This window comes from Phasianus colchicus, chromosome 5, assembly GCF_987193195.1.
Source record: "Phasianus colchicus chromosome 5, bPhaCol1.hap1.1, whole genome shotgun sequence".
Taxonomy (NCBI): domain Eukaryota; kingdom Metazoa; phylum Chordata; class Aves; order Galliformes; family Phasianidae; genus Phasianus; species Phasianus colchicus.
In genome coordinates this window covers 20237521-20251037 of record NC_143440.1, presented here as the reverse complement: position 1 = coordinate 20251037, position 13517 = coordinate 20237521, and the positions used below count along the sequence as shown (strand labels likewise).

General features: G+C 45.1%; 1 protein-coding gene across 9 annotated transcripts in view; it reads right to left on the bottom strand.

Moving 5' to 3' along the window:
* The window catches only part of LDLRAD3 (low density lipoprotein receptor class A domain containing 3), a 196748-nt gene that overhangs the window by 111348 nt on the left and 71883 nt on the right, over positions 1-13517 (bottom strand). For 3 of the 9 annotated variants that reach the window (XM_090140801.1, XM_090140809.1, XM_090140806.1), the window contains 2 exons: positions 3791-8428; positions 2587-2720 (listed from right to left, as the gene is read on the bottom strand). In XM_090140801.1, the coding sequence (XP_089996927.1) occupies positions 2587-2653 (67 nt within the window). In that variant the 5' untranslated portion in view covers positions 2654-2720; positions 3791-8428. Of the gene's footprint in view, positions 1-2586; positions 2721-3790; positions 8429-10916; positions 11055-12298; positions 12424-13517 lie in introns of those variants that run through there. The other 6 variants (XM_090140810.1, XM_090140807.1, XM_090140804.1 and 3 more) reach the window with 5 other exon arrangements.

Here is a 13517-nt window from a genome sequence, read left to right as displayed (position 1 = left end):
CGGACTCGTTCTTATTTTACACAAGAGAGCAATGGCATATTGAAGCACTCACTGTGATGGTTTTCTGGGTCTGCAGGGAGTGCTCAGCAAAAGCTTTGTGCTATGCCTGGATCGACATAACTGAGATTGTTGATCCCATAAGAATTGAACCAGGAAGTACTGCAGTACGGAGATGGGCCAGATAGGAAAGCAAATGTCACTGGCAGGTATGATCTTATTTCAGTATTAGGCTAACAACGTGACTGATGCTGAGCCAGTAGGAAATGATTATGGCCTAGATTAGATTACACATACAATGTCAGAAGAGCCCTTTTCTATTCCCGCAGCCCTTGCCCTTGTGTCTCCCTGCCCTTCCCCACCATGCTCTAGAGAGCAGCAGCCCTTTGCCTCCCTTTCATCATGCTCATCTTGGTGCAGGCAGTTTAGAAAGCTATATAAGCAATTACAGGCTCCATAATAATGTTCCACCAGCCACCTTCCCTTGCCCTCTCCTGAAATCTCATTAAAGGAAAAAAAAAGGAAAACCTGTCTGTATGGAAATCCAAAGTGACCTCTCCTACACACGCATTAGTATTTGTTTCACATGCCAGAAGTATAAAGGGCTTTTCAGATCCAGAGGCTGCTGAGTATATCAGCAGGGCAGACAATTCCACAAAGCAGCATCTCCAGTGGCTGCAGTCATGCATGAAGCTCTGTGGCCAGCAGATGCTCCTGGCCTAGTGTCAGCTGGCCTCTTTACCTCTGCAAAAACTTCTCTGTCAAACAAAAGGAGTAGGTGTGTGCTGCAGAACAGGGCAGATTATGTTTTACTAAGAGAGAAGCCACATTTGTCCATTTTCCAGAACTGTGCAAAGCAGCTTGCAAGGTTTTGGAGACCATGATAAAGCTCACAGTGCACAAATGGATGGCAAGGGATCATGTAAGAAATTGTCCATCTGACTTTAGGAGAGAGGAGAGAGATACAGTTTTCATGGATGTAGGGAAAGGCCCCAGCATCACTACTAGAGGAGCTGTTGCTCTAGTTTTACAGTAGGTGTAGGAGCAGATACAGAAGACTCTTAGAGTACTGCTGCATAACAACAGGGGTTGTGCAGACAGTGAAGGCCTTGTATGTCCCCATACTTGGCAGCACATACTTAGATCCCTGAGAATCATTCTGCTTCAGTTCAGACTGAATCAGTCCTGATGGCACAACTGTATCTTAGGCTTGAGTCAGATCTGAGCTAAGAAAAAAAAGGAAGCTTCCCCTGGCTTGGAACTTCATATAAAACCAGTGCAAATTTGGATCTGAAAACAAAATATCCCAAAGTACAAAAGGTTCATTTTTTAGAAGCTGGTCCTAATGCCCATGAAATAGTTTCATTTCTGTTTGTATTACACTTACAGGCTTGCACTAAATGTTGCACAAACACTTAGCATGTGCTTTTCCTGCATTTACATGGCCACTAGGTTGATTGATTTGGGTTATTTGTTAACTGCTGAGTGTTTATTTATTCAGAGTACTGTTAGAAGCCTCTCAAGAGTGACTAAAGCACTGTATAGGAATTCCTTTGGACTGGACTATAAAAATTTAGTGATATAAACAGGGATTGCTCCCCTGAGCTTGCAGACATTAGAGGATGCGAGGCCCTAGCACAGCTGTTAGAAATGCTGGCAGCTGGACCTGCTGGGATGGCACAAAACCGGGAGTTTTCTTTATTAACCCTCACCTCGTGTTTGAGCCAGTCAGTTCTTTCTAAATTTGACATTGTTAATGGCTAAATTGCAGCTGAGAGCTGCTAAATAGCACTGAGATGTGGCGAGGCAAGAGTAGATTGGACCCAAACCAGCTAAGAGGTATCATTTAAAATACAGCCTTTCTTACTCTGATTTGTGCACGAGATGGAAGCTCCAGCTTAGGAATGCATTTAAGTATAAATTCCTATCCTGGACAATCAGTCAGGATTATAAAGCACAGGAAAAGAAGAATAAACTTGGGAAAATCCTATGGCAAGCAGAGTTGAAGACTCAAAAATAAGGAAAAAAGTTGTAGAAGTATTTTTTCAAGAGTGAGAAGGATCCTGGCAGTATTATCAGTCCAGCATAATAAATCTCCTATCTTCATTTCACTTGAATGCAAGAAGGCATCATTTTTTTCTATGTTGTATGAAGGCAGAAGGAGTTCATAAATTGATACCACTTCAGGTCTGTTAAAATCCTTTAAAGCACGTGGTAGGAAGTGAGACAAGAGCACAAACAAGCAGCTATTAACATCAGACAATTTTGAATCACTAGCTCAGGCCAACTTCTGTCTGGCATGTTATTGTAGACCTTGCTGTCTTGTCCCAAATAAAAGATAAAAGAGTTAAACCAATGCTCAGGGTGTGTCCTTCTGATCTGAAGCAGGAGCTAGAGTTTCTGTGTCATCCACACAAGAGGTGCATGGCCTATGTGCAAAGGCCTACCAAAGGCGTTTATGAGATTCCAAGAAATCCTTCTGAGAGAGGGACACTCTCAAAAGATTGTAACACTCCATTAACAAAATTATTTCTTGCAGCATGTAGGAATGAAAGAAAGTCTTTCTATGACATTATTTTTTGCCCTTACCTCTTACTTTCTCCACCTCCCTTTTGGTAGCAATATCAGAGAATTCTTCAGAGCATCTGTGATTCATATTTAACTGTCTTCATGAGTGTCATTGCAGGGAGTCACCGAGGAATATCTTCTCCATCAGAGAAATGCTAAAGCAGGCAATTGAAAGAGAAGAGAAGAGAAGAGAAGAGAAGAGAAGAGAAGAGAAGAGAAGAGAAGAGAAGAGAAGAGAAGAGGACAGCTATTAAAAATAAAGAAGGCACCTTTAAATTTAACCTGCATCCAGAGGAAAATAATGGATTCTTCAACCAGGAATGGGAAAACAATTTTGCACTGCAAGACTAGCCCAAAAAGTCTTGGCCCTGGCAATACTGAAGTGTTGGCATCCCTTTCCAGCACAAGTTATATTACTTAAGCAAAAGGATATCCTATTCCATTTCATTTTCCTTCTCATGAGCCAAAAGCTAACCCATGCGCTTCCTTGTGATCACTTTCCCTTTATTCTTTGTCAATTTGGATGCCACTCCTCAGTGTGTTAGCGCCGTGCTCAGCCCAAGGAAGGCCTCTCTCATGACTCCTCTGTGTGATGCTGCTACAACAAATGTGTTTGGAGAAGGGCCGAGGAGCACCAGCTTTGAGAGCATGACTGGAGAGGAACTGGGGGACAAAGCAGCATGTTGAGTCCCGCCTGGTTCCACCTGGTCCATCTCATGGCAGCAAGATCCCAGCCAGCGTCACCCTGACAGCTTGCAGGGGGAAACGCCAGAGGACAGCTGTCTCACCCTGCCTGCACTTCATCTCGCAAGGTTTAGTTATTATAAGCATTTATATGAGGCACTCACTGCCCAGTGGCTATTAGAGAGCAGTTAAGGTCAGAAAAGTGATTAGTTCACAACAGTTTTCTGACTTAGCTTAAGGGTTTCGTTCATCTTTATTCAAGAGGGTTTTGTTCATCTTTATTCAAGACTATTTGCTTTGCTGGCAGTTGTGTAATTTTCTGCTAGGTAATCCTGAGCGAGCATTTGGCCATGAAATCTTTTCTAGAATTAGTAGAAGCTGAAGGTTGAGTTACTGTTCTCTAAGAGAGCCTTTTCCTTTGCATGCAGTCTCTGAGCTCAGCATCTGTGCGATCTCTCATGCTATCCCACACGAGCACACATACACAGTTCTGTAGCTCCTGAAGCTCTACTAATTAACAAAGCCAATTAGTAAAACTTACATTATACTGCTGATTTGAGACATTTCATTCTGTATGCATTCTGCTCTGATTCACAGATATTGTATTTATTTGACAGGCAGCACCCCTGAGCAGGAATTCTGGATTCTTTCATGTGGACTGAAATGAAGAAAGTGATACATGAGCAAACACAGCGATACAAATCTGTATTGCCTGCGTCCAGCCTTCTGCAAAGGCATCCATCATTTTCAGTGTCAGGCTGAGAATTTTACATTTGTTTTGACTATGTTGGAAGAACAAAGTCTCCTTATCCCAGTGCTTTACTAGCAAAAATAAATGCCGATAGCAGGGAGGAAAAACATTGCCCTTGATTTCGTATCCCATCCAATGTAATTATTTTCTTTTCATCTTTAGGCTCATTCTTTCTGCCTCCTTCCTCCTTTTATAATAGCCTTTTCCAGTAAACAATGGGTTAGCACTTTAAAAAAATCTCCTGTATATTTTGGCCCAAATCACCCCTCCTCACCCCACACACAAAAATGAAATATGGTTAGAACACCGAATACATGTATACAGTTGTACTGCTCACAGTTTTGCTTTCCTCTCCAGGGGTGAGTGTGCCCTCTTTTGCGTGTGGTGCACACCAAGACAAGCTCTGCTCCACAGACATACCTCCAAGCCGGGGTCCTGCTGAGACCTGCCAGGATCGATTCCAGAAGACTCACTGTGTCCCCACCGAGCTACGCGTGTTTGGAGAGGACAGTCATAACTCTGGCCAGAGGAAGGCAGCCATAACATCTAAATGATGGACTTCAAAGCTTCCCCACATTGTAAATCCCCAGCACGGCATCTGTGGGCATTGTACTGGTGAGCAAAACTGATCAGTCTCATTTAATCACGTCACACCTCATTTGTGCCACAAGTGTCAGGGAGCCAGGCACAACAAGGTTAATGGGCTGCAGTGCGTCACCGGTCAGTAATCAGATTAAGCGGGCGGTCGCCCAGCGAGTAGCCTCAGTTACATCCACCCTGAGCACTGCTTTCACCACCTGTGCCAGGCTGGCAGGAGGAGGGCAGGCCATGGCAGCCAGGGGAGTGGGGTATTGCCAGAGACCAGACCTCGGTGGGGTACAAAATAAAAACTGGGATGACAGACCCGGAGTGAGAAGTCATTAATACGGGCACCATTATTTTAAAACTCAGCCCAGCTGCTGGGATGTGATGGGAACTGCTGTGGTTCCCCTGGAGCAGGATGGGGTGCTGGCACACGCCAGCTTCCAGGACCAGTACATCTTTACCGTGAGGCTCAGGCTCAGCACAATGGTCACTTCCATGCAGGGCTGGAGCAAAAGGAAGCACAGATGAATGAAGGACGTTCCCTGAATCTGGGAGCCAGGGAGGGTGGTACAGGCCTGTGGGGATTGTCCTGGGAGAAAGCCGATAATGGGAAAGCTTGCAAAATCCAAACTTAATCTCTTGCGCTGCAGAGAACTAATCCTCACGCTTGACATTAATCTTTTCAATGGAGATAAAACACCCTTATCTGCCACATTGCTCATTGAGCCAGAAGGTAGGGCCTGTGGCCTTCACGAGTGGGAGGCAGAGCTGCAGAAATTTTTGCACAGACATTGTCTTTATGCTGGCTGACATCTCAGTGTGGACTGGAGTTTCCTATATGACAGCCCAACTTAGCTCTCCTTTTAAGGAACATACCTCTTCAGCTATTATTACTTTTGTTCCTTTAAAGAGATAGGCTCCAAGAGCGAATACAGCACTTGGCACATGCCTTTGCACTCAGGTGATTCAGATGCTGTCCCACTACCTCCATAAACAGTAAGATAACACTTTGATACAAGTTTCTGTGAAATCAGGAAATGTCAAATTTCACTGTTTGAGATAAAACTACGAGGATATAGTCCTTTGCTCATTGGCAGCCATGCTGTGGCAAAGCAACCCAGACTGGGCAGAGTCTAAAAGCAAGCCTCAAAACAAATCTGTACACACGTGCCTTGATATGCAAAAACTGCAAGTAGAATTAGACCTCAGAATATCAAAACTATAAACACAGCACACAATTCTCAAGGTTTCCAGCTATCTCAAGGATTTGTGAACAGCGGAGAAGTGGGAGGTAGCAAGGGAAGTAATCGAACCTCCTATATATCATATTGATTAAAACACAAGGAGTGCCCTTCAAGGAAGAACCTTGCATTTAGGGGGAGATATATTGGCTAGTCTGCCAAGCTGCTTCCAGCTCCAACAGCAGTGATTCAGGACAGCTGACTACACTGTCATAGATAAAAACAAATCTGTGTTTTCAGCTCCTCTGCAGTCAAGAAATAGTCTGGGAAGAATACATGTCTTAATTAACCCCTCAGGAACAGAAGACAAAGGCAAATAACAAGCAGAATACTGCACAGATGGAAAGCATTTTGACAATGAATCCTTTGAAGGCAGATGACTCTTTGTTTGTTTTTACAAAAGAAAAATGCACCTCTGTCTGGCAGCCTAATGAAAAAAGGTCACACAGCACTCAAGTCACCCAAGAGTCTGATTTCAAAGATCCAAATGATGCACTGTGTGGATTTCACCTACTGACTGCAGCTTTTTGTTGGCAGGAAAGAATTCCAGCTGTGCGTGGGCTGCTGCTCTGCTACACAGGATGCAGGAGCAAAGCATGACAAGTTGACACCACCATTTCCTCTGAGCAACAGATGCCCATGTGTGACATTGCTTGGATCTCCCACTTGAACAGCAAGAGCAAATGGGCCTGTCTCAAGTTTTGTGCAAGCAGGTGCACTCACAAAGTGCAAATGAAAGCAAGAAGGAAAAAAAAAAAAACTGTTTTTTTGAGAATAAGACACCTGTGCAACAAAGAACAAAGTGGGAGGAAGAAAGAACAATTTGAACCAGCCTGCACAGATGGGAGATGCTCTTCTCTTTCCTGCCAACAGAGGCTGGATCCTGGCAAAGCCCTGGCCCGGTGCAACAGGCACACTGCTGGAGAAGCTGGTGGTCACACAGCAGAGGAAATGTCCACAGCCACCTTGGGGAGAGGCTGGAATCATCAGCATATCAACATGTTCTGAAATGGCCATGTCTTCAGGCAAGAAATGTAAAGGCAATGTTGTACATAAGGAGAGAGAGATGCGGTGTGAGCCCCGATGTCTGATCACAAAGAGCAGTGCTCCAAGGTTTCTTTCCCTTTGTTCCTTTCCTATCTGATCTGGGCTCTAACCCTCCACTATGTTAATTACCCAAACTGCATTCAGGAACTTGCTCCCAGTGAGCAAAGCCTCTGTTTCAGGTGAAAAAAGACATTGGGGAAGATGGCATTAACTCAGGCACTTGGGCAGGGATGCAGCGGGCGGCCATACCAATGTAGCTGCCCTTTTCAGGGCAGCATAGCTTTTAAAATCTCTGCTCCCGCTGTTTTCTGTCTCATATTTTGACCTGTCACTGCATAAGTCTGAAGGGGCATTTTTCAAACTCTTTTGACCACCTTTGACCAACCCACTTTGGCCTAAGTGATATTTTCAGGAGATTTATCTAACAGCTTATCATCTTTCAAGTGCCGAAAGTGGCAAATGCATCCCTGGGGGATCTTTCTAGCGCATCATCACCTCACCCTTCTTATTAACAGGACTATCCATCTCCAAAGACTGTGAAGCTCTGGTTACACACTCTCTGCAAAAAGGATGGGGAGAAATTTATGGTCTTACTGTTTGGGAGTAGCAAAGGTGTCAAAACAGAAGAAAAGCCTAGGGCCTGGCTGTGATGCCAGTGAAAAGTGGAAGCACTGGGGGACACTGCAAAACAGATCACCCACAGTGAGCTGCAGAGAGGGGCACAGAGAGCCTCCCCTGCCTGACCTCAGTACTGCTCCAGTGGTGGTGGCCAGGGAGGTGGGAGCACTCCATCGTCACTGTCCTCCCCCAGTACAAATGGTGGCAAAGGAAACCAAAATGATGTGAACCCAGGCTATAGCTGATTTATGCACTATAGGAAGCTGTTTAGCAGGAACAATGACATTGGATTGCTACTGGTTTTCAGTTTGTCTTTGAGACAGGGACGTAAGAAATGAAGTCTCCAGCAGATTTCTGAACTCCTTCAAAACAACAATTTCCTGAACACTTCTTGCTACGTTGCCTTCAGTGCACTATTGCCTTCATTCTGTTTATTTTATTTAGTTTCATTACCATGTCTTTGAGCTTTGAGTTTGCTGCCCTGCAGTCAGCAGGGCCCTGGCTTTTTCATGTTTTCACAGTAGAGTCACTCCAGGATGACAAATGCTAGAAACAAACGATGGATCAACTCACTCTGCATCTGGCATGTTTTGGAGCCAGCCTTCAGTCTTCCATCTTTCTTGATACAAATTAAGATCCCACAGGTGAACAGAGGTTTGAGGAACTCTCAGCAGATAATCAGGAGCTTGGCTGCTCTGGAAACCAACAGTCTCGCAACCAAAACATCTGACCAGCTCGAGTGCAGCTTGATCCCATACCCAGACTTTCTGAAGTGCCAAACCAGGAGAGAGCTTTAGGCAGGGAACTCATTTAGATCATCATCAGTACCTGGGCTGAACAGCTTCCCATCGCGGTCACCCACAAATGGTCACCAGTGAGTTCACGGGGCCCATGGCCATCAGGAACCACCTATCAAGATGCCTTGATCTTTCTTTACCTGTGAAGGAAACACAGCAATCTGGGAACAATGTCTGGAATTATCCCCATCACTGGATATGATCCTGAGATCCAGCTGATGTGAGGCAGCAAGACATGGCCTGGTACAGAAGTGTCATCAGGACATATCTTGACAAGCAAGTGTCACAGCCCACTGGGCCAGGAGTGCAGCTGTCTCAGAAACACCTGGGAGCTCAGGATGGGTACACGCACACTGCATAATTCACTTGCCAGTCCGCTGGGCTGTTTTGTTTTCTCCACTGATGTTTTCATTCTAACAGAAGCAATATGGAGGGGAACAAGGTCAGCTCTCGCTTGCAAATATTTCCAGAACAAACCTGAACAGCCTGAATATTAAGGAGCCAAGATGCAACCCAGCCCTACAGGAAATAATGGCGGCCTCTTTTGGTAAAACACATTTAGCCCAGCTCTCCAGCAAGCAATGCTGAGAGTGTGTAGTTAGCCAACCTGCAAAATTGAAAACCCTGGGGGAACATCCTGTGCAGTCTGTCTCTCCTCCATTAAGTTTCCCCTCCTGCTCTACACCACAGTCCATAAGGTAAGACCACGTCAGACTGAAACTAGTAATAAACATGTCACAAACTAGAAGGAGTAAGGATACTCAGTAGTGTTAGGACTGCTGAGGGGCCTTTGCTAGGCTGTGTTTCACCATGACAGCGTGAGCCTTTAAACTACATCAGTAGTACAAAGGCAGATATATAGCATCTAAATTCTCTGTCTCTGAATTTCCCCAGGAATCTTAAATCCTTGAGATCACACAATCACATGTGGCACTTCTGTTCATCTGGATGAGAGAGGAAACATTATGCATAGACAGCTAACATAATTTTCAGTAAAAGAAGTAGATTTTATGACAGCTAGCTGCTGTTTAGGCCAGTAAGAATTTGAGAATGGCTGAGGATATATTACACAAATATTGTGCACACCCATCTCTTCTCTACCCCTAGACACAAACCTACTTTCCTTAACTTAATCACTATGAGATGTCTCATTGTATGGCACAAACCAAACACCTCCAACCAAGCTGCAGCGTGCATGGCAATTAGGTTTTCAGGTCTTTGACCCCTCCTTTCCACATTTTTCATGTTTCAGCTTCACTTGTGCTGCTGCTCCTTCACCACCCAGCACAGCCCACGTAGCCCTGGCTGCATCAAAGCAACTCACAGTGAGCCCAAGGCAGAAGTTGCAGCAGCCAGTTATGGTGCAGTGCATCAGGACCTTCTCAAAGCTCTCTAGAAAATGAGACAGTTCCCCTGATTTTCCAACCTATTTCTCCAAATAACTCTGGCCCTCCATCTTATCTAATAAGCTATTACATTGTACATAACAAGAAGAATAAACTCCAACTGTCTCCTTTTGCAATCATTAGTATTTCCTTGCTAGTTCTACACCAAATTGATCCATCACCAAGAGGTGGTCTTTACCAGATCAGAACAAAGCTACCTTTGCTTCTCCAATCACTTCCTGGGGAAAAAAAAAAAGACAAAGATTTTAAGGACGAAGAGACAGAAGTAAGCGTGGGCAAGTGAGAAGTGTAGCTGGAGTAAGGAAGAGCAGTGCTCATTGTTTCATAAAATTTGCCATATGTTGTCTGGCTTCATTACACAAATCTTCTGTGTGCTTGTTTGATGATTTGATCAGCTGTTGACTTCATTTCATACTGCTGCCAATTCATGACTTGGCTGATTTGACTTGAGTTGCAACCCCAGCTCCAGGATTTCACTTTGCTCATTTTCAGTCATTTTAGTCACTAAGAAAAAAAAAGAAAGAAAGAAAGAAAGAAAGAAGCCTGCTTTTGAGGTATTTAAGTGATTCCTGTGTCCCTACAGAGCTGCCCACTGGTGCACCATGGGCAGCCACGCTGTCCTGCTCCTCTCTGCTGGGACATTTCCTACTACAAGGCTAGTATTTTGAAGATCATTAGGAATATAGAGAAGGGACTTGCTGGGCCACCAAAGCCAGTTTCCTGTAACTACAGATAAGTGTATTTTATTATCCTCTTTCATACACTTCCCATATCACCTTGCTAACATAGAGCTTCCCAAAGTGACAGCATTGCCTCTAGAGGGTTATACATTGCTACATACGAACCAATGGGTAAACAACTGCTGCTTATTTTCCTGTAAGCATTTTATACAGTTTACATGAACACATGAAACCTGTTTGCTGTTGCTTAAATCTAGGTATTTTCTTCAACAGCCTCAATATCAGACAGAAATGGGCAGAGCTCCACATAGTGAAGTACAGGGAGCATTTACTCCTGAGATTTTTTTTTGCTGGATTTTGGATGGAGGTGCTGAAAATGTATGTATTAATCACAACTGTCTTTCATTTGAAAGCGTGTGTACATGTAGCATGCCTGTAAATACAGAACACACAATCAAATCTTCCTACAACATACACAAAGCAGGCAAGAAACTACAAATGCAGCCACAGTGGCCCAGGGCGTGCTGATGTGCTCTGCTTACCAGCTGCTTTTGAGCAGACACAAGGGGTGGTGAAGGCTTTGCAGCAGACCACATATGACTGAGTCCTGGGCAGAACAAGCCATGGCCATGGCTACTTGGCAGCTGGGAGAAAGGAGTCAGCTTGGTTTGGCTCTATATCTAGGAGATATTGACAAGCAAAGGAAAGATGGAGGAGCTTAGCGATGTTCCACATTTCTGATCACACCACACACCTGAAGGACAAAAGGATCTGAGCAACAGTGCCTCAAACTGTATTAATGACAATTAATTTCCAGATTCCAGCAGCAATAGATGGCAGAATTTTAATTACAAAGTTTGAAAAAGATGCAGGTAGAGAGAGAGATTTATTACCTGACTTCTGATTTGCAGAAGAACTGAGCATCTGCAACAACCGTTAAAGCGGGAGGGATTTATGGGTGCCCAGCACCTGTGAGGGCAAGGACATATTTGTCTTGTCTGCTCTGCAGATGGGGAGGAAGCCATGGAAATAATATGTTTCATTTGGAAATCTATTTCTTGTCTTTTAGCAGGAGCTCTCACTCCTTTCCTTTCCCTTTGCTGTTGTTTGTCTCTCTGCTGATATTCTTACAAGATCAGATCAAGGAGGGATGGGAAAGGTTTATTCTGCATCCCTCTCCTGCCCCATATGCCAGTGACAAACCGTATCCTTCTGCCCACAGGGGCAGCTTTGCTCATCAGGGCTTTCCTTGCACCCTGCCTCTCCCTACCGGCAGGGACACACTTTCTCTGTACATCAGTAGCAACTTGGTATCCACGCAGCCCCCATCCATCACTCCTCACCTTGTGAGCCACACCACAGCCTATCCAACCCATCTCCTCCTTCAATGGGACAGAAAGAGGAGAGAAACAGCAGGAGGATGGGTGACCCTAATGGAGCCAATTATCTCCTCTGTGGCTGACCCCTTTATGGGCTATGGCCCTCATTACATCTCAGAGCACTCAGAGATTTAACAAACGCAGGCTGGTAGCTTGCTGCTCTTCAACCCCTCCCTCACGTTTGGATTCACACTTCATTAGCAGAGAAACATTTCTCTTTGGGGAATCGAATTTCTTCCTCCTTTGACCCCAGCTTTCTACTCATTTCCAGTCTTCTTCTGTAGCCCCAGGAAAAGTGATTATGACCTAGATCAGCAACCAGGAGAGGAATCCAATGTCCTCAGGTCCGGTGACTAATGACAGCCACTGAGGGATGAAAGGATCCCCACAGCTCAGAGGAGCTGACATTCATCCCAGCACACCCTCTGGCCTCTCCCCAGACAGGAGCATGGAGGTGACACTGGGCCAGGGACACCATAGGGCCACATCTAGGCTGAGGCACAAAGATCCATACCCAGGGAATGCTGCTCACCCAAACCACCTACCTTCCAGCACTTGGAGAAAGTGGTTGCTTGTCACACACCCCAACAGGGAGAAATTGGTCATCTTAAAATTGATTTGGACCTTTACAGCAGGAACCTTATTTCTCCTTCTCTTCCCCCCAGCATATTATGGTTGCTTTTTCTGTACCATGTGGTGAGGGGGAGAGAAAGAGAAAGCTAGGCTCTTGTTTATTTACCTTCCAATGGAAAGACCTCAGCTGTTACTACTTAGCATTGCAATTCCACATTATCTGGAGGAGATCGGCTGCTGGAGGTTGGAATGGGGATACCCTCCCTACATGGCCAGCAGAAAGGTCTGTTGCTTCCTGCAGCCTCCTTATGTACTGTGTAGAGGTACGTATTTTTTCCTGCAGTTCTAACATTTGGCTACACAGAAAAGACAAGGCCACCTGCTGCGAACAAGGCCTGTTCATTATCATTGCTCTTTTAAAACTACTTTTTAGCTGCTGTTTTTTTTGTTTTGTTTTTTAAAGCTTAAATATAGACTCCTATGGCACTTTCACGGGCCTGGAGAACAGCATGGGAATTTGGGCTTTCTCCAAGTCAAAGCAGCCAGCTGTCAGCAGCCCCTGCCTCTGAAAGGAATAGTGGCCAGGGCTGCTCCTCACCTCTTAGCACCACAATGCAACAGCAGGGTGGGATACAGCCTGGTAGGTTGCATCCAGTCCAATGAGCCACGTTCTTGTGTCTTTTTGAAACTGTTTTTTCCTCCCTCGTGTTCCATCACAAGCATTTCCTATACAGGGGCCACGTGCAACACCGTCAAGCCCAAGCCCACAGAGGATTGAATGCTCAGCAGCTCTGGACAACAAGGCATGGTGTGACCCTGCGCCTGCTGAGAACACCAGGACAAGCCAGAGCGGCCTCTGGAAACCACAGATCTCACTCCATGCATCCATTTCTCTCTCAGGGGAGAGCTATTTGTGGGTAGACAGCTTTGTAGGAGGGAAAATAAACAAAACCAACCCCAAAACCACATTTTGGTCTGAAAAGGTAACTCTGCCTCCAGAAAACATAACATCTTGCTGCCTCCAGAAACACACAGCCTGACCCAAACTGGCAAGTACAAAGCAAAGAAATTTCAGCAGCTGCACTGACATTCCCCACAGCTTGCCGCATTCCTCCCACAGGTGGGCAGTTTCCTTTTTATTGTGGGTTCAGACCTCATTTCAACTTTCCAATGGCAGGACCTGCTATTTAA